The following is a 22,220-nucleotide window of genomic DNA, read 5'->3' on the forward strand; positions in this document are numbered from 1 at the left end:
GTAACATAGATGTTTGAAGTTGGGTAAAACGTAGAGCTTTTGAAGGTTTTTGGGGGAGTGGGGGTGGGGGAGATGTTGTTGAATTTCCCCTTGACACACTGTAAAAGTTTCCGAAAGAGCATTTAATCAAAATAATCAAATTTGAATTTTTCCGGACAGCAATTCCGTGGCCTTTGCTGTGGGTTTCAAGTGTGTGTTCCGCCTTCCAGGTGGACGTAACTGACACGGAGGATGAAGAGAAGCGCTACTCGCTCTTTGTGGAGCTCCTGGAGGCCAGTCACCGAGAGGTCGAGTTCCAGCACCTGGTTTTGCTCCTGCAGGCTTGGCCGCCTGTGAAACGGGAATATACGTGAGTATTAACATAAGAGTAGACTTCTATTTGTCTAGACTCTAGGTTTAAAAAATCACTACCTTCAGAAGAGCCAATGAAAGAAATATATAAAATCAGTATAAACCTTTAGATGAAATTAGAATTGTTTTTCTTGAAATATCACAGTTTCTTTCCACTTCTCCTTACCCCTAAAGCCAAATATTTTATTCAGAAATAGACAATGCTTGATAATAACATCTGATTTAGGATGTCAGCAAAATAATTTTGTGCCAGTATTTTCACCAGGACATGTTTTGACGCTCTTTTAACACGGCTTACGATGCTAACTTGAGAATCCATGGGGAATAAATTGATAATTTCCGTTTATTGAGAACACAGTGTTATGTGCAGTTGACATACACTGTCAAGTCACACAGCAAAGCTACACGGGAAGGTGATGTTACCGAATTTTACGGATGAGAACTTGGAAGCTCAGAAGTTAAACAGCTTCAGGCAGCACCTGGCCCTGAGACGGAGGAGACAGAGTTCCAACAGCTGCTGGAACCTCCACAGCCCATGCTGATCGTCTGTGTCAGGCTGAGGTCGCAGCCACCACTACAGCTGCCCCGGTAGTCGCACAGTCCCTGTGCTGCTGGCCAAGGAGTCCTTTGGAAGAAGTGGCCAGATTTCCTCTGAGCACATATGCTGTCTGTCAAGAACTGCTGCTCCTCTGGCAAAAAACGAGAGCATCCGCGCTTCCGTTGCGAATGTCTCGGCGGCCGGGACTCACCTTGCTCTTCCCGCGTCAGCCAGCACTTTGTGCGCCCAGACCAGTACATGTCTCCACACCTCAGATGTACACAGAAGGATGTTTTCTCGAAATGATTCCGTGAGCAGTTTAGGAGCGCTAAGGAACATCTGGGCAAGCCCCTTTACCTTCACCCTCAGACGAGACCGTTAGGAATTCCTGAAGCAAACCGAGGAGGCGGGCATTTTGGTTTGGTTTGGTTTTTTAACCAAGTGTTTTCAGAAAGGCAAGAAGCGTCTCTTAGATCTCAAGCATCTGTGGCAGCGATGGCGTGCTGACATCTGCGCTTGAGCATAGGTTCTTACCTTCACTCTGTGAAACCGTGCAGTGCAAGTTCCCACATCATAAAAGCTTTAGTTTCACTTGTGACAGTACCTTGAAACAGCATTTCCATTTGGTTCCCAATTATCTTGGCAGAGCTGCCTCAGGACCTGAGGGTGCTTGTTAAAAACAGAGTCCCATGCTTGGCTCTCCGAGTCCAACTCTCGGTACCGGGGCCTGGGCCTCAGTTTCTAAACAGCTCCTAGGAGATGATAATGGGAAATAGATGTGGGACCCACTAATTACATTGTCAGTAATGCTTCCCTTTTTTAGAAGATCATGAGAGTTGCATTATAGATTTCTTCATACACTCAAAATGGATCTCTGAGTCTAAAGAGAATTTTTCAAATTGAAAGTATGATACTTCTGGTAGATTAGTTAACTGTGGTTCTGCAGTTTCTTTTACTTTTGGAACACTGACCATTGCAAAGCACTCACTTCCCCACAAGAAGCAAGCTCGGCTTTACTTAAAACACTGACTGCGTTTAAACATTTAATGCATTCACTCATTTTCAAACATACGTTCTTGCTTTTGTAGTCCTGTGTGAAATTTGTAAGCTGCTAGTAACCTGTGTTTACAGACTTCCTTTATGAAATCATTAGCATCAGAACCAAGCATTACCAGAGTCCACTTAACCCTCTTACCAGCTGTGTCTCCTCTACCTAAGCGATAACCAGTTATACATACATATTTGACTTAATAATAAGTCAAATAAAGTCCATTTCTGCTTCTTTCCTGGCTCAAACTGGTGTTTTAGCACAGGAGAACGTATGAGGGAACACTTAAAACAGGTCCTTAAAAGTACTTGGGAATACTTTTTTTCCCCCAGACAATCCAACGTATGACTCCAGCACTTCCAAAACAACCAGAAAAGGGGAGGGGAGCGTGGGGAGCGGGGAGGGAGGGGTAGTGTGGCGATGACTGAATGTTGCCGGTCAACATGGTAAAGTCAAACATTTGACTTTCAAGAACTTTGCTTGATCCACATGACCGCTAATTTACTGGTACCAACTTAGGAGTTTTGGTTTTAGCCCCTTGTCAGAACATGTATGGAAAGCATAATAGATTGGCATTAGGGAAGATCCTTAGTTTTCCTCCAGTGTATCACAGCTGGCTGGTGTAAAATACATTTTTTTAACTTTTTATTTTATATTGGAGTATAGTTGATTAACAATGTTGTGATAGTTTTAGGCATACAGAAAAATGATCCAGTTAAACATATACATGTATCCTTTTTCAAATTCTTTTCCCATTTAGGTTGTTACATAATACTGAGCAGAGTTCCCTGTGCTATACAGTAGGTCCTTGTTGGTTATCCATTTTAAATACAGCAGTGTACATCTAAAAAGAAATGGTGCAGATGAACTTATTTACAAAACAGAAACAGACTCACAGACTTGGAGAACAAACTTATGGTTACTAGGGGGGAAGGGTAGGGGGAAGGGGTAGTTGGGGAGTTTGGGACTGACCTGTACACACTGGACAATATGTTTTGATAGTTGTTGTAAAAGCCACTGGGATGCCCTGTGCAATTCTGCTTCAGGGAGGTGGCCTGTTAGGGAAAACCCCAGGAGAACTGAATCCAGACTTTAAAGAGGAAAGCAGAGGGCGAGTCCTCTAGTGTGCGAAGACTCATCCATCAACCAGATGCTCCCTGAGCTTTGTTGGTACCTTGAAATAAGCAGCATTCGTTGTCCTCGCGAGTTGCTAGTTTGAGCTGAGACACAAAGGCTTTGCCAAAGGCTAGTATCCTGAGTCCCCTTGTTGTTGCACTTGATGTTTTTCTCAGGCACAGGGAATGAAATTCTTTCCAGGGAGGGACCATCCTTTGGTGTTCGGTGGCTAGAAGCTAGTGCTGTGCTAATGAGACAACAGACTCTTAATAAAGAGTAAAATTATTTTAAAATGTTGTAAGTAAAATCAGTACCCCAGAATGAATGTACCTTTCACTTGTCTCTTGAAATATAAATCGTGATGTTTTTATGAAGTCACGGGAGCGGCTGCCAGAGAAGGGAAACAAAAGGCAAACTTTTGTGCTTTTGTGTCTCAGAAATAAGAGAATAAGTAGTAAGATGTGCCTGCTACTGAGAGTGGTACTTCACTAAGCAACGCAAGCCTGCCAGGAAAACATTAAATTGCCTTTTCGCTGTGAGAAGAACCAAGGCCCGGAAAGGTTGGGTGGCCTCCCCAGAACAATACAACTAGGCTGAGCGTGTATAAGTCACTTCTGTGACTCGCGCAAGCAGCCAGGGAGCCGGAATGTCAGCCTGAGTTGCTGGGCTTCAAAGCAGTCTGTACTGGTTGGCGTCCACCCACTGGCTCCATGCTGCTGGGGCACTTGTCCATACCACAGCAAGCTCTTTCCCCTCTGTGGGCTGGTGTCTTTTCCCCAAGATAGACGTGAAGGAACACATCATGCAGGTTATGACTGCAATTTGCCGAAAGCATTTTACTTGAAAAAGTGGGATTTCTTTTCTATTTTAAAATTTCTTATCACAATTGTTATAAGTTTCGTCGTTTCCCATGCCTTGCATTTTTCTCCCTTCGAACCAGCATAACCAATAATCCGTGGGTGAGACTGGCTACAGTGATGCTAACCAGATGTACGGTGGAGAACAAGGAAGGGCTGGGGAATGAAGTTTTGAAAATCTGCCGCTCTTTATATAACACCGAACAGATGCTCCCTGCAGAGGTGAGTGGGTATTTCAAGTGGCTTTCCTGGGGGATATCCCTTTCCATTTCCCAGCTCCTTGGTATAAACAATGCCAGTGACTGTTCTTGGGGAACATTTAGCTTAAGTTATCGGTAGGTAAAGTAAAGCCCGTAATTTGTGACCGATCAAATGAAGAAAAGCAGGGCTAAAAGGATTCTTTGAGGTCATTTACTCTTTGTTAGAGCTCTGAAGCAGTTTTCCTTTTACAAGTCCCAGAGTAGAACCCAGTTTTCTGGTTTTTTGGGTGCCCTTTTATGTCTAACTCACGTTTCTGTTCTAAGAGGTCACGGTAGCTCAAGTGTCCTGTCTGGCTGACCCAGGCCAGTTGGTAACATAGCAGCTACCTTAGCACTCCTCGGCAGGTAACCAGCCACTCTGATTTTCACATACTTTTTTGACATCATTGTAATAAGATTGCATAACCACAATATTTATTCTCTGTAAACATGATAAAAACTCAGCCACCTCCATGTTGACCTTGTTCTCTATTTGATCCTATAATATGTGTCCCAGAGATATTTGTGTAATATATATGTAAATTTGTACATTCTAAAATAAGTACATATTAACTGCAGCCCCCTGCTGTGGATCTGACCTCAGCAATGTATTGTTTGAGCAATTTACATGTCTTAAATTTAAGCCTTTGGATAATGGCACTAAACTGATTAATTGGTTTTTGAGTTTCTACCACATAGCAGATAAACTTGAAAATAAAATTGTAAATAGGATTCTTTGAATCTTCATTGTAATCACTCAAGGAAAATATTCTCTTTATGAGTGCAATTTAATGAATTGTTTTCTGAATGAAGGACTGGCTAAGTGTTTTTTGATTGAATTTAAAATACTGTGTCCATTTAAAGACGTCTTCAACCACCAGAATGACAAAATTATTCTATAAAATATTTAAAGTACCAGCACCAAAGATAACTTCCCCTTACTCCAGTAGCCTGTGATTTGCTTGTGTCAGATGCTTATGTACCTGTGATCGGCTCTGCTATATTGTGAGCACCTGGAGGGTAGGAGCCATGGCTGTAGCATCTCTGTTTCACCCAAGGCAGGATTCAGCATACTGCAGAGAGTGGGGACTCAACACACTGTCTTACCCCCACCAGGGTAAGTAAATAACATGGGTTTCATCTCTGCCTTAACATAAGCTAAGATCAAGCATTGTTAGATTAGGACCAAACACCAGAAGTGCCCTACTGTCAGTTCTATTGAATCTAGGTTAGGAAAACATTATTTAGGATCTCTGGACCTCCACTTTCTCATCTCTGAAACAAGGGGTTAGACCACATGACCTCAGCGGGGACTCTTGTTTCGACTGTCCTGTGAGGTCCCCAGTCCTGGGAGGAGCGTGACCTGAGGCTGTCTCTTCACTTCTTCATCCGTAGCACTTAGTTCACCGCCTCTCATGAGTCCATCATTCTCTTGGGGTGAGGAGTAAGGTACTGGATTGAGCTCCATTTTGAAGTGGGTCATTATCGCTTCTCTGTTCCAATTTGATGATTTGAAAGATCATCATCAAGAGCTCTGTTGCCACAGTGACTTTTCTTCATTTCTGTTTTGCTACCTTCTGTGTTTTAATTAGGTACATATGTAGATTTTTTTTCTTAGGATGCCATGATTGAAGGAACTTTGCAAATGTCGTGTACTATTTTTATTAATCACTAAATTTGCTCAAATGTGAATCAGAATTGTTTCAAAGGAAGGAACAGTATTATCATAAAATGGAAATGTCTTGTTAAGTTTATTTTACCGCATTTGGAATCTACATAGTCTCATTTCAGACTTCCATGAGATTTAATATCACTGTGGCAGTAAAAGTATCCATGACTCACTTCTTTTTCCTCCAGTACCTTTGGTTGCCCTACTGCCCAGTGTGTGAGATGCGTTTGCCTGATTATCTCTGACGGGACTTAAAGGGGCTTACTTTATCCTTCATCCCCATTTCCCATCCTCCTACCAAGTTCCCATATGTAGAGATTCTTTTTCTTTGTGGCTCTTTTCACAATCTCCTGCTGTTGCTCATGGTACTTGTTTACTTATGGCCATGATGGTTTTGCTGATGGAAAATATTAGAGAAAGATAAAATCACTGTTTCTTACAGGTCATGTGTCCCACGGTCTTGAAAGTTAACATATCCTCCTCTCAGCTTCTGTCCGTGGCAACGCGTGCAGCGTCCTCAGGAGTGGGGTATCTGTAGAACCAGAAATTAGCAACTTGGCATAAAACAAGTTCCTGGCATTTAGATGTAAAATCCCAAGTTCCATCTACTTGTGGCTGCCCCCGAGGGTCCCTGCAGAGGCACAGCAGGAACTAGCATGGCAGACACTGCGGCGGGTGTGTGGGAGCCCGCCCCCCAGCTCACGAGGGAGCCCAGCTGACCCCGGCTTCTCAGTCTTAGTGTGACTGTTCTCTCTCACGGCTGAGGCACTCCTGAGGACGTCGAGAGCTCGGTTTTTTGAATCGACGACACCCACCCCTGCACACCTTGTGCTCCACGCTCTTGCTGCGGGCCCTGCCACACCTTTAGGTGCTGGATACCCCAGGACCAGTGGGAGGGTCGCGTGAGGACAGAAGGACCGCTGGTGGACCGGTCCCGCTGCTCTGACGACCGTCAGCCACAGGGCCCAGGGCATCACCATAAACCCCAGTCCACAGGGAGGACCGGCGCCCAGGGTTCTGGCCTGGCTCTGGGCCCCAGCCCACCTGCTCCTCTGCATTCAAGGCCTCTCATTGTTGTTCTGTGTCCTGATGGCCAGACAGGTTTGAGCTGCGAACGTACCATATAAGGTGTTTTGTGGTGCCCTTTGCTACTTTGACCTTTCCTGCAGCTCCCCAAATCCCTTTATAAACATCCTAATAAACTGTCCTCTTGTAACACAGGGGGAAATACCTGGTGAATATAGTATAGTCCTTAATTACAAGTAAGTATTTAGCCAGTAACTGTTAGCTAAGAGATAAAAAGCACTCAGTAGCTCTCATAAAATGAATTCTTCCATTCCTGGGTGTCCTTGTCTGGCTGTGGGATATCTAGCCATTATGCCTGCTCAAGGGGTGTATAGGTTATTTCCATAAATTTTTCATCAAAGCTGAGATCAGCCAAGTGATATGCTTCTTCCAAATATCATAAATTACTGAGAAATACCTATTTACCAATTACTGATAACGTATTGAATAAGCATATATGAGAGTTAAGAGAGAGAATACAAATAATTTGGGGTACAGCATGTGCTAAGCAAGTTTGGAACACAGAGAAGGAAAAACCTCCTTGCCCTCAAGTGAGGCAGATAGACAAATGAATGATTACAATAATACAAGATGACAGATAACGTAGGAAATATTCAACGAGGTATAGCCAGAATATAGGAGCGCCAAACCTGGGACATCAGAGGTACCATCGCAGGGAATGGAATTTTCCTGTGCCTTTGTAAGCTGAGACCTAACGATGAGTAGGGGTTAATCAAAGAGAGAGAGACAGCAGAGGTTACGTCGTGTGCGAAGACCCAGAGGTCCGTGAGAGCCTCACACTCTCAGCTGCGCCCTCCACTGTGGCAGCCGTGGGCCACACGTGGGTATGAAAATCAAGCTTAAGTGAAATTGAATAAAACTTAAAATGCAGTTTCTCAGTTGCACTAGCCACATCTCAAATGCTCACAAGCCCCACGTGGCCCACGGCTGCCCTGCTGGACAGCGCAGCTCAGAGCATCCCGTGGTGAGAGGGAGGTCTCCCGTGCAGGCGCTGCTCTCAGAGGACTGTGCAGGGTGGGAGGGCGAGGCCGTAAGGCTACAGGGAGGAGGGCGGAGGAAGCAGGTTGGTGCGTGGCGGCTGGGCTGGACTGTCACGCGTGGGGGTTTATATTTCGTCTTCCCAAGTGTTTTCTGCAGGTATTGGCATCCCAGATTAAAAATCCGCATTTCTCTTTGGCCCCGATGCTGGGTGAGAGGCCTCTGTATGCGGTACGTGCCTTAAGGCATGCAGAGCACTTTCCTGAATGAGAATCCGTGTTTGAAGTACACATTTTACAGAGCTGTTACCCAGCCGATATTGATCATTCTCACATGGGTTTGGGGGGCACAGCCTGATTTCCAGCAGTGGCCTGCTGGGTGCAAGCTAATAAAAGACAGTGAGTGGAATTCCAAAGAGACCTTTATCCCAAGCTTTAAGCAGGGCTTCTTTATGTCAGCCTTCTTCTATCTACTCTTTATAATAACGTAAAGGAATTATGAAAATGTCATGCATTTGAGTTTTCCTCCTCCGATGTGCTCCTGTTGGAGTAGCACAAGAGGAAGGTCGTCCCACACAGGGCGGTGACCCGCAGTTCTTTCAAAAACAGCCCCCGCTTTATATAATGAGGTTGCGCTCTTTGTCCGGCCTCTGGTCCAAGTGTCCTGTTCTTCACGTTACAGCTAAAGTCAGGACACCGAGGGAACATGTAACTCAGCAGGGAAGACTAGCTTGAAAATTTATTTTCTATGCTTTTATACTTTTGTTGTGAAAGATTATCGTTTGTTATCTTATAGAAAAGCCTGCTCTCCGATGGCAGGTTCAGCCAGCATAAAAAAAGGGCCGCGAATAAAATGCAAATATGTCTGTGACAATCTAAATCCATTTTCATTTTTCTGGACCACAGGTAGTTTTTATGAAGATGGAGCATCTTAAGTATATCACGCATCCAGTTTACATTGACATTAACTATAAACAGGTCTTAAAATATGCAAATTGCTGATTTCCTTTGTTACAGTGGGTGATAACTAGATATTTTTGATAATTTTAACAATTGACAATAGCTTTTATTGTTAAGCGTCTAGTATATGCTGAGCATTGTATATTATTATTCACTAATACTTATTCACACACACACACACACACACACACACACACACACACACACACCCCACACTGCAGAGTAGATACAGTTTACCTCTGTTTTACTTGGGAGGAAACTAGAACTCTGAGAGTTTAGGAAAATAAATTCCAGTCCTATATCCATCCATCGGGATCCTATGCAGCCATTAAAATAGCAGCGTTGTAGATGAATATCTGATACTTGGAAAGATTTTATGAATAGATGGTGAAGTGAGTGAAACAGGTATCAAACACTAAATCAGGGTGGTCCCATGTGTGCATTTTGTACAGACACAGACAGACACACACACTCATAGGAAAAGGTGTGGAAAGACACAAGCAGAATCATGCCAGCGCTTTGATGCGCTCCCTTTTCTTCTCACTCACAAAGTTGCCCTTGTGCTTCCAGGGTGTGAAGGAGCTGTGCTTGCTGCTGCAGCACCAGGCCCTGCTGCTCCCGTCTCTGAAGCTTCTCCTCGAGAGCCGAGACGAGCATCTGCACGCCATGGCCCTGGACCACATCACCGCCATTGCTAAGGTGCTCCCTGCGGAATTTCTTTCTTATGTTTCAGAGAAATGAATTAGTAATGCCATTCTCATCAAGAACAACCGTGATTTACTCAGGACTATTTTATCTCCACTCTGACCACATTAGCTGTTTCTGTTTGTCTAAGCAGTAGATATTTGTCTATTTCACAAACATTCACTAAACTCCTCCCATGAACCACACTCTGGGTTTAGGTGCCAAGAATACAAATCCAGATCATGAAGCATTTTCTCTAGAGAAGCCGTGTATTAGTCTCAAGAAGATGTCAAAGCAGCCTGGGACTAGCGGACTAGTCCTTGCCACTTGAAATCTTGGTCGAGGAGCTCCTAGCATCAAGCAGGTTTTCTGTGCCTGCATGTGTTTGGTTATCTACTAATAAAAGGTGAGAAAGAGTCATGTGTCCTGGCACCGTCGGGAATCTCAAGCTCGTGTTTCCTCTGGCGGCCGACACCACCACTGAAGCCCCTCCTAGTTTGAGGAACGGGGGGCTAGTGTCAAGGCTGGAGAGTCCTCCCTCAAGGCTGTTGCCTTGTTATCATGATTAAGGAAGAAACTTTCACTTCCCTTTTTAAATTTTACACTTTAGGATTAGATAGCTCAGGGTTGTGTTTAATGAATTTGCGTTGTATTATCCTTACTGAAACCCTTCTGCAGGGCGATCATTCTTTCATTTGAAGCGTGTATGTGTGTGCTTTAACAAAAATACAAGAGGATGTCTTTTAGGGACCAGAGAGGGCAGAAGGATCCTAGAGCAGTGGTGCAGTGAAGAGATTGATGAACAGATGTCATGGATGTACAATTTTGTTAATGACAAAGGATGCAGAAAGCAGAACATAATTGCATTTGGAAACAGTAATAATGAACAAAATGAGAAAAACCTAGTGCCTTTATTCATTTAGATATATTTTCAAAATAATGTAAAGTAAGTTTCTCTAAAGATTTTGTGTTGATAAAAATACCCTTCGTGGGGCTTCCCTGGTGGCGCAGTGGTTGAGAGTCCGCCTGCCGATGCAGGGGACACGGGTTCGTGCCCCGGTCTGGGAAGATCCCACATGCCGCGGAGCGGCTGGGCCCGTGAGCCATGGCCGCTGAGCCTGTGCGTCTGGAGCCTGTGCTCCGCAACGGGAGAGGCCACAGCAGTGAGAGGCCCGCGTACAGGAAAAAAAAAAAAAAATGCTTCGTTATCACTGATAGTTGAGCATGACAAGGGCCTTTCTAGAAACTAGACTGAAGTAGGGAATTGAGGGGACTTGTCCAGTGGTAACCTCCCTGTCTCTCTGTGCTGAAATAAAAGTTGCATAATGTTGGGAATTTACAAGAAACTAAGAACTGCAGTGAGATTTTTTTTTCTTAGCTGATTTTTAATTGCAAATCCAAGACATCGGGAAGAAGGGAAAACTGGAGAAAATCAGGCTGCATACTTTCAGTGTCTTTTTTCCCTCACCACCGTTTAACGTATTCATATCTCTGCTCAGGTCTTCCCACTAAAACCTGCCATGGACCTCTTTGAGCATAAAACAGTGATGTATTAAACACTGCCGTTCCCCATTCGTCCTGTGTAGGGCATTCCTGACACACTCCTGAATCCCATAGGCGAGCGCCTCAGTTTCCATTTTAAAGATTCTTTATCTCAAATGCATCAGAACTGCAACTAGAAGGGGGGCTCCCTAACTGTGAACCAGCCCTGCTGCCTGACACACACCCCTGCATACACGCATGTGCACACGCACACGTGCACACACCATCAAAATAAGAAATCAGATGGGAATGCTGCATCACCCAAGTCATTTTTAAACGGCACTGGTTCCCTCCATATAGCACTTTGATCTGCACGTTTGACGTGCAGCGCTGTGCTCAAAGCCTGTGGGTGGTTCGCCTAGGGCTGTGATGAGAACACCCAAAACCTCTGTGGCCTTCAGGTCACAGGTGCGAAAATCAAAGCCAGAGGTGTACGTTGCTGAGGCGAGTCACTCACCTACCACTGAGACCCTTACTTTTAGGAATGCGGTAATGACACTGACTTGTAACTTCTCTGCACTAAGTTGAGTACTCACATTAGGCTGGCCCATCTGTGACCTTCAGGTGTGTTCATGGAAGCTTTTGCATCCTCCAGGGAAACAAAGTGTTGCAGATTTTTCCAGTTTTTAAACATTTTTTAACTTTTTATTTTGAGATAGTTTTAAGTTCGCATTCGGTTGTAGAAAATAACAGCAAGATTTTTTGTACCCTTCACCCAGTTTCCCCAAGTGGTAACATCTTGCATGACTATAGTATAATTATCACCAAGACGTTGACAGTGATACAATCTCCGGACCTGATTTGGATTTCACAGTTTTGTGTGCCCTCGTGTGTGTGTGTGTGTGTGTGTGTGTGTGTGTGTGTGTGTGTGTGTGTGTCTGTGCATAAAGTTCTATGCAGTATTGTCCCTTGGAGATTCATGTGACTACAGTGAGGACCCAGAGCAGCTCCATCACAAGGACCCCCCAGGCCACCCCTTATAGCCACAGCCAGCCCCTCCCTCCCCCCCACCCAGCAGCCAGTGGCAGCTGCTAATCTCTTCTCCATCTCTGTAATTTTGTCGTTTCAGGAGTGCGATACAAATGAAAAGAAATTACTATAATTTATCCTTGCTCTCCCAGCACCATTAAAAAGTCATGTTATACTTTTCTAAGGGAAGAGTTTCATTGGGCCTTTTTGCAGGGCTCCTGTCAAGCTATTTTAAATCATACTTGGTATTACAGTGAAAAATATGAAATGTTGGCTTTCTTTTTTTGTGTTTATTTTGCTATTCACTCTGTCCATTACTGTGGGGGCGGGGGGCTGAGTTCATCAGTAACTTGTTTCTGCCCTTTTGGTTGTTGACGGTAATTCCTGTTGACATTGAAAAAAACAACAAAAGCGAAAAACATCTGTCAAAGGAACTCCTCTGATGGGCAGTTGTTCCTGCACAGTGCGTGGATCCAGGCAGAAAACGCCTCCACTTGCTTGCTGATAGCTTGTATAATTCTGCTATTTGTTATAAGATACTGACAGCTTTATAGGTGTTTACATTTAAAAGGATGGTACTTAACGCTGATGCCAGAGATTATACCAGCTTCTCTGCCAATAGCGGTGCTCACTTCTTTCTCTAAACTTTTCTGAAATTGCAAGCCTCTGGTGTTTGGCATGTCCTTACAAATGGCCAACAGCTTCTTTCCTAGGCCAGAGATAGAAAGGCCTTCTTAGAGATTATGCCACTGATGAATAATTAAAACTCTGGTGTGGCCCTGACTGCCGGATCACCCTCTCCATCAGCCTTGGTGAGATTTAGAGCTCACCTTCAAAACCTTCTTCTCTCCAAGAAGTATATTCATTGCTGGTGAGTTTGAATCTCATCTCTGGATACCTTCTACCAGGTGGAAGTCTCTTGACTCATTCCATCAAAGTAAGCAGATGTGTATTTACAATAGCTTCACAGACTGAAACATTTCCCGGCTCATAATTCCGGACGTGTGGTGGCTTCTGCTCTTCACTACGTCGTCCTTTTTAGTACTGCTCAGTGCCTCTGCCCGGACGCCACATCGCAGGGACTGTCCTGGACAACGTGCCTGTTAAAAGAATCATTCATGGAAGGGTTTAAGACCTTTGGCACCTAATTAAGTGTTTCTCCCTGATGCTAGTAATAACTATCTCCAGTGCCAACTGTGCCAGGTGCTATAATAGGAACATCCTGACCGTCCCTTTTTAATAATCCTCTGGAAAGATACCATTCTGGTTTCACAGATGAAAACACTGAGCCTCAGAGGTCATACGGCTAGTAAGTAGCCTGACCTGAAATTGAAACCCTGGATCCAGTGTTCAGAGCCTGTACTTGACCACGCCGCTTCTTTTGACCTAACTTAGTGGGCTCTCTGATACTGGAAAAGGGTTGTCTCCACGGGGTAGTGAACTTGCTGAAAGCATCTTGAACCATATAGTATCAGCACTGAAAAGAGCAGCGCAGAGCTAGCTTGACAGCTTGCCCGGTACAGGGCTTCCTTTTCCAAATCCGCTAAGTCACTGGGCCCTGGTCCAGCCCGGCTAGGGGTGGGGAGCTGACCACTCCCTGGGTGCTCTGTGCTGTGCTCTGAAAGCCCTCGTAAGAGAGCACCTCTAGAATGAAGCCTGCAGCCTTTATCTTGAACATGTGGATCTCAGTTCTGCCCGGTGCAATTGCTTCCACAACACAGTCCTTCATGGTTTTAATAAATTCGTATTAAATTCTTATCTCCTTTAATTTTGCCATGAAGGTACTGGAACCTACCAACATTACTCGCAGTGACCAGTGTCTAGGTTGGAGGGAGAGCTTTAAAGATTCTCAGAAAAGCATGCTTGGATTAACATGTTTACAGTCGACCCTTGAACAGCACAGGGGTTAAGCCACGTGTAAGTTAGGCTTGGCCCTCTGTATCCGAGGCGCCTCTGAATCCACATCTGAGGTTCCTCCACATCCGTGGATTCAACCAACGAGGGACTGTGAAGTGCTGTAGTGTTTCCTACTGAAAAAAAATCCACTTGTAAGTGGCCCAGCACAGTTCAGACCCACGTTGTTCAAGGGCCAACATGTATATAAAACCGGGAAACCTTCCTTTCTTTGTTCCCCCTTTAACTCAATCCATATTTCCAACAAGGACCTCCCTGGTGAGCATCTGTCCCCCGCTGTAGCGCTCCCGTAATATTGCCTTCTCGCGTTGAAGTCAGGCTCACACATGTCCCCCACAGCCTCGGCGTGCTGTGATAACAGGGACCTTGGGCTGGGCTCCTAACAACCCTGTTTGGTGTCTGCAAAGCCCTTCTTTTGTTTTGGCCCTTATGTCAGCTGGTTTTCTTCTAAGCGTATCCAAACCAGGTTAGGCTGAAGCGATCCAGTCATGCAAAGAAGGATCAAGTGAGTGTTTTCCTGTATCTCTTACAGATACCAATTGCCATTACACTGATCTGTTTTTTTTTAACATCTTTATTGGAGTATAACTGCTTTACAATGGTGTGTTAGTTTCTGCTGTATAACGAAGTGAATCAGCTATATGTATACAAATATCCCCGTATCCCCTCCCTCTTGCGTCTCCCTCCCACCCTCCCTATGCCACCCCTCTAGGTGGTCACAAAGCACCGAGCTGATCTCCCTGTGCTCTGCGGCTGCTTCCCGCTAGCTGTTTTACATTCGGTAGTGTATATATGTCCATGCCACTCTCACTTCGTCCCAGCTTACCCTTCGCCCTCCCCGTGTCCTCAAGTCCATTCTCTACGAAACTGACCTATTTTTACAATCACTGTTCTTTTGTCTCTTTTAGTACCAGGCTGTTTTTCTCGGAATTTTGGGCATATCTACTTATTTCTAAATACCATTTTAACTTGTACATACCTAGACGTGTTGCTTTCACCCATCTTCCTTCATCCTCAGCTGGTAGTTGGTCTTCTCCGTGAAGGAAGCTCTGCAACAGAATATCTCCCAATCGTCTCAGCTGGTTGCCTCTAGCGACAGGCAGCTCACTCCCTATGGGCTAACCTATTAGATTTCTAGACAGCTCTGATGGGTGGCTGCCTTACTTAGTGTGAACAGACATATAAAGCACCATTGTGCATAGGCTGGTACTGTGTGCTGGAGTGAGGAATGGGTGAGACATTTGTAAAGACGAAGTAAAGTACACATCCCTCTGTGTAGAGGAATTATCTCATCAGGAGATTGACATATGAAATAATAACACAAGGAATTAAGCAAAGTAGAAAGGGGGCAAGTACAAAGTTTGGAACTAGCCAAACTCAGGGCCCCAGAATGGGTCATAGAGGTGACCAAGCTTGAATCTTCAAAGATTCTCTCCCATTGTTAGATCCTCAGTCAGAGCATTGTCCTAATTTTGGATTTAGAAGAGGTATGTATGCTACTAAATCCCGTGCCAGGAGTGGAGCTGATGGTGTGCCGAGAAATGGAGTCTGAATGTCATGCAAATAGATAGAGAAAACAAAAAGTTACCTGCAGGCATTTTTCTTATTCCAAGTATACACTTCTGTTGTCCTTTTATTTTTCTGCACTTGTAGTTGATATATTTAATAACTTTTATTAGTAATAGGATATGTAGCAGTGAGACAAATATCCTTCCCTAAAGTAAACAGTGAAATAATATTAAATAAACTTCTTTAAAGTAATTGAAATGAGGTCCTGCATGCATTGGGCTACTGGGATTTCAGCTTCTCTCCTTACTGTAATTACTCTTAGCTTCGTACAGATCCATAAAATCAAAGATTTAATTCAGAGAAGGTTCATTACCTATTGTTGAAACAGGAATTAAGCAGTTAACATTTTAATGGCTTGGAAGACAGCAGTGCTTCGTGCTTTAATAAGTTTTTTTCTCCAAGATCTGCAAAGTTTCATTTATTCTCAAAAATTAATCACCGACCAAAAAAAAAAAATCACTGACAGAGAAGGCAAGCCTTTTACTCATTGTATGATATATGTAAGGCCTCCTTCTTCTTCTGTGCTTTATTCCTGATTTGTTTGACTGTAATAACTCCAGCCATTTACTGAACTTGAACTCTACACCAGGCATTGTGCTAGGCAGTTAAAAACATAGATTATCTCAACCTCTGTCTGTTGTCTGTATTTCACATGTGGAAACTGGGGCCTGGAGAGATTATCCTTAACAAGGTCATACATCTATGTAGCTAAAAAGCCAGGATTGGAAATTGGTCTCTCACCCAAAAGCCTGTCTGCTTTCTCTTCACAAGATGACTACATCGCACTCTAATTCAGAGTTATTTGATCAGAGGAATTAAATCAACTAATCCTCCTGGACTTCTGACATATTTATTTCAAACATCCAACTGACTCCAAAAGTGACCGAATATATTTTCTTCCTCAAGCCCTTAAAGCACCAATCCAGGAGCGGCCGGGAGCCCAGGCAGTGACACAACCCAGTCGGGCAGACGGGTGAGGGCAAGCACCGGGCTCAGCGCCGCTCCAACTCCGGCATCGCGCCCCTGACCACCGCGCGGCCCACGGCAGACGGAGTCCGCGAGAGTGTGCCCCAGATCTCGGGGCAGTTACCTGCCGAAGCTCCGCTCCCGTGAAAGCAGTCCCTGCCGGCACCCTCCGCTTTCCTAGCCGCTCGCCAGCCGTGGGGATGAAAGGCTCTTGGTGCTGCAGACAGGAGTCAGTGCTGTGCCTCTGAGGTGGGAGAGCCAACTTCAGGACACTGGTCCACAAGAGGCCTCCCAGCTCCACGTAATATCAAACGGTGAAAATCTCCCAGAGATCTCCATCCCAACACCAAGACCAAGCTTCACTCAACGACCAGCAAGCTACAGTGCTGGACACCCTATGCCAAACAACTAGCAAGACAGGAACACAACCCCACCCATTAGCAGAGAGGCTGCCTAAAATCATAGTAAGTCCACAGACACCCCAAAACACACCATCAGAGGTGGATCTGCCCACCAGAAAGACAAGATCCAGCCTCATTCACCAGAACATAGGCACTAGTCCCGTCCACCAGGAAGCCTACACAACCCACTGAACCAACCTTAGCCACTGGGGACAGACACCAAAAGCAACAGGAACTATGAACCTGCAGCCTGCAAAAAGGAGACCCCAAACACAGTAAGATAAGCAAAATGAGAAGACAGAAAAACATACAGCAGATGAAGGAGCAAGATAAAAACCCACCAGACCTAACAAATGAAGAGGAGATAGGCAGTCTACCTGAAAAAGAATTCAGAGTAGTGATAGTAAAGACGATCCAAAATCTTGGAAATAGAAGAGAGCAAATGCAAGAAACATTTAACAAGGACCTAGAAGAACTAAAGATGACACAGGCAGCGATGAACAACACAATAAATGAAATTAAAAATTCTCTAGATGGGATCAATAGCAGAATAACTGAGGCAGAAGAACGGATAAGTGACCTGGAACATAAAATAGTGGAAATAACTACCGCAGAGCAGAATAAAGAAAAAAGAATGAAAAGAGCTGAGGACAGTCTCAGAGACCTCTGGGACAACATTAAATGCACCAACATTCGAATTATAGGGGTCCCAGAAGGAGAAGAGAAAAAGAAAGGGACTGAGAAAATATTTGAAGAGATTGTAGTTGAAAACTTCCCTAATATGGGAAAGGAAATAGTTAATCAAGTCCAGGAAGCACAGAGAGTTCCATACAGGATAAATGCAAGGAGAAACACGCCAAGACACATATTAATCAAACTGTCAAAAATTAAATACAAAGAAAACATATTAAAAGCAGCAAGGGAAAAACAACAAATAATACACAAGGGAATCCCCATAAGGTTAACAGCTGATCTTTCAGCAGAAACTCTGCAAGCCAGAAGGGACTGGCAGGACATATTTAAAGTGATGAAGGAGAAAAACCTACAACCAAGATTACTCTACCCAGCAAGGATCTCATTCAGATTTGATGGAGAAATTAAAACCTTTACAGACAAGCAAAAGCTGAGAGAGTTCAGCACCACCAAACCAGCTTTACAACAAATGCTAAAGGATCTTCTCTAGGCAAGAAACACAAGAGTTGGAAAAGACCTACAATAACAGACCCAACACAATTAAGAAAATGGGAATAGGAACATACAAATAGATAATTACCTTAAATGTAAATGGATTAAATGCTCCCACCAGAAGACACAGACTGGCTGAATGGATACAAAAACAAGACCCACATATATGCTGTCTACAAGAGATCCACTTCAGACCTAGAGACACATACAGACTGAAAGTGAGGGGGTGGAAAAAGATATTCCACGCAAATGGAAACCAAAAGAAAGCTGGAGTAGCAATTCTCATATCAGACAAAATAGACTTTAAAATAAAGACTATTACAAGAGACAAAGAAGGACACTACATAATAATCAAGGGATCAATCCAAGAAGAAGATATAACAATTGTAAATATCTATGCACCTAACACAGGAGCACCTCAGTACATAAGGCAAATACTAACAGCCATATAAGGGGAAATCGACAGTAACGCATTCATAGTAGGGAACTTTAACACCCCACTTTCACCAATGGACAGATCATCCAAAATGAAAATAACTAAGGAAACACAAGCTTTAAATGATACATTAAACAAGATGGACTTAATTGATATTTATAGGACATTGCATCCAAAAACAACAGAATACACATTTTTCTCAAGTGCTCATGGAACATTCTCCAGGATAGATCACATCTTCGGTCACAAATCAAGCCTTGGTAAATTTAAGAAAATTGAAATTGTATCAAGTATCTTTTCCGGCCACAACGCTATGAGACTAGATATCAGTTACAGGAAAAGATCTGTAAAAAATACAAACACATGGAGGCGAAACAATACTTAATAACGAAGTGATCATTGAAGAAATCAAAGAGGAAATCAAAAAATACCTAGAAACAAATGACAATGGAGACACGACGACCCAAAACCTGTGGCATGCAGCAAAAGCAGTTCTAAGAGGGAAGTTTATAGCAATACAATCCTACCTTAAGAAACAGGAAACATCTTGAATAAACAGCCTAACCTTTCACCAAAAGCAATTAGAGAAAGAAGAACAAAAAACCCCCAAAGTTAGCAGAAGGAAAGAAATCATAAAGATCAGATCAGAAATAAATGAAAAAGAAATGAAGGAAATGATAGCAAAGATCAATAAAACTAAAAGCTGGTTCTCTGAGAAGATAAACAAAATTGATAAACCATTAGCCAGACTCATCAAGAAAAAAAAGGGAGAAGACTCAAATCATAGAATTAGAAATGAAAAAGTAGAAGTAACAACAGACACGGCAGAAATACAAAAGATCGTGAGAGATTACTACAAGCAACTCTATGCCAATAAAATGGACAAGCTGGAAGAAATGGACACATTCTTAGAAATGCACAATCTGCCAAGACTGAATCAGGAAAAAATAGAAAATATGAACAGACCAATAACAAGCACTGAAATTGAAACTGTGACTAAAAATCTTCCAACAAACAAAAGCCCAGGACCAATGGCTTCACAGGCGAATTCTATCAAACGTTTAGAGAAGAGCTAACACCTATCCTTCTCAAACTCTTCCAAAATATAGCAGAGGGAGGAACACTCCCAAACTCATTCTACGAGGCCACCATCACCCTGATACCAAAACCAGACAAGGATGTCACAAAGAAAGAAAACTACAGGCCAATATCACTGATGAACATAGATGCAAAAATCCTCAACAAAATACTAGCAAACAGAATCCAACAGCACATTGAAAGGATCATACACCATGATCAAGTGGGGTTTATTTCAGGAATGCAAGGATTCTTCAATATACACAAGTCAATCAACGTGATACACCATATTAACAAATTGAAGGAGAAAAACCATATGATCATCTCAATAGATGCAGAGAAAGCTTTCGACAAAATTCAACACCCATTTATGATAAAAACCCTGCAGAAAGTAGGCATAGAGGGAACTTTCCTCAACATAATAAAGGCCATATATGACAAACCCACAGCCAATATCATTCTCAATGGTGAAAAACTGAAAGCATTTCCAGTAAGATCAGGAACAAGAGAAGGTTGCCCACTCTCACCACTCTTATTCAACGTAGCTTTGGAAGTTTTAGCCACAGCAATCAGAGAAGAAAAGGAAATAAAAGGAATCCAAATCAGAAAAGAAGAAGTAAAGCTGTCACTGTTTGCAGATGACATGATACTATACATAGAGAATCCTAAAGATGCTACCAGAAAACTACTAGAAGTAATCAATGAATTTGGTAAAGTAGCAGGACACAAAATTAGTGCACAGAAATCTCTGGCATTTCTATACACTAATGATGAAAAATCTGAAAGTGAAATCAAGGAAACACTCCCTTTACCATTGCAACAAAAAGAATGAAATATCTAGGAATAAACCTACCTAAGGAGACAAAAGACCTGTATGCAGAAAATTATAAGATGCTGATGAAAGAAATTAAAGATAATACAAACAGATGGAGAGATATACCATGTTCTTGGATTGGAAGAATCAACATTGTGAAAATGACTCTACTACCCAAAGCAATCTACAGATTCAATGCAATTCCTATCAAACTACCACTGGCATTTTTCACAGAGCTAGAACAAAAAATTTCACAATCTGTATGGAAACACCAAAGACCCCGAATAGCCAAAGCAATCTTGAGAAAGAAAAATGGAGCTGGAGGAATCAGGCTCCCTGACTTCAGACTATACTACAAAGCTACAGTAATCAAGACAGTATGGTACTGGCTCAAAAACAGAAATATAGATCAATGGAACAGGATAGAAAGCCCAGCGATAACCCCACACACATATGGTCACCTTATCTTTGATAAAGGAGGCAGGAATATACAGTGGAGAAAGGACAGCCTCTTCAATAAGTGGTGCTGGGAAAACTGGACAGCTACATGTAAAAGTATGAGATTAGATCACTCCCTAACACCATACACAAAAATAAGCTCAAACTGCATTAAAGGCCTAAATGTAAGGCCAGAAACTATCAAACTCTTAGAGGAAAACATAGGTAGAACACTCTATGACATAAATCACAGCAAGATCCTTTTTGACCCACCTCCTAGAGAAATGGAAATTAAAAAAAAATAAACAAATGGGACCTAGTGAAACTGCAAAGCTTTTGCACATCAAAGGAAACCATAAACAAGACCAAAAGACAACCCTCAGAATGGGAGAAAATATTTGCAAATGAAGCAACTGACAAAGGATTAATCTCCAAAATTTACAAGCAGCTCATGCAGCTCAATAACAAAAAAAACAAACAACCCAATCTAAAAATGGGCAGAAGACCTAAATAGACATTTCTCCAAAGAAGACATACAGAATGCCAACAAACACATGAAAGAATGCGCAACATCATTAATCATTAGGGAAATGCAAATCAAAACTACCATGAGATAATCATCTCACACCAGTCAGAATGGCCATCATCAAAAAATCTAGAAACAATAAATGCTGGAGAGGGTGTGGAGAAAAGGGAACCCTCTTGCACTGCTGGTGGGAATGTGAATTGGTACAGCCACTATGGAAAACAGTATGGAGGTTCCTTAAAAAACTACAAATAGAACTACCATATGACCCAGCAATCCCACTACTGGGCATGTACCCTGAGATACCGTAATTCAAAAAGAGTCATGTACCAAAATGTTCTATTTACAATAGCTCTATTTACAGCTCTATTTACAATAGCCAGGAGATGGAAACAACCTAAGTGTCCATCATTGGATGAATGGATAAAGACGATGTGGCACATATATACAATGGAATATTACTCAGCCATAAAAAGAAACGAAATTGAGCTATTTGTAATGAGGTGGATGGACCTAGAGTCTGTCATACAGAGTGAAGTAAGTCAGAAAGAGAAAGACAAATATGCTAACATATATATGGAATTTAAAAAAAAAATAAAATGTCATGAAGAACCTAGGGGTAAGACAGGAATAAAGACACAGACCTACTAGAGAATGGACTTGAAGATATAGGGAGGGGGAAGGGTAAGCTGTGACAAAGCAAGAGAGTGGCATGGATATAGATACACTACCAAACGTAAAATAGATAGCTAGTGGGAAGCAGCCGCACAGCGCAAGGAGATCAGCTCTGTGCTTTGTGACCACCTAGAGGGGTGGGATAGGGATGGTGGGAGGGAGGGAGACGCAAGAGGGAAGAGA

At 43.0% G+C, this 22,220-nt stretch overlaps 1 protein-coding gene across 5 annotated transcripts in view; it reads left to right on the forward strand.

Moving 5' to 3' along the window:
* NBAS (neuroblastoma amplified sequence) overlaps nucleotides 1-22,220 on the forward strand; it is a 339,068-nt gene that overhangs the window by 311,139 nt on the left and 5,709 nt on the right. For all 5 annotated transcript variants that reach the window (XM_029231716.1, XM_029231717.1, XM_029231719.1 and 2 more), the window contains 3 exons: nucleotides 210-349; nucleotides 3,994-4,132; nucleotides 9,412-9,540. In XM_029231716.1, the coding sequence (XP_029087549.1) occupies nucleotides 210-349; nucleotides 3,994-4,132; nucleotides 9,412-9,540 (408 nt within the window). The remainder of the gene's footprint in view (nucleotides 1-209; nucleotides 350-3,993; nucleotides 4,133-9,411; nucleotides 9,541-22,220) is intronic.

This window comes from Monodon monoceros, unplaced genomic scaffold (assembly GCF_005190385.1).
Source record: "Monodon monoceros isolate NGI ecotype Baffin Bay Population unplaced genomic scaffold, NGI_Narwhal_1 Super_Scaffold_19, whole genome shotgun sequence".
In the NCBI taxonomy this organism is placed as follows: Eukaryota; Metazoa; Chordata; class Mammalia; order Artiodactyla; family Monodontidae; genus Monodon; species Monodon monoceros.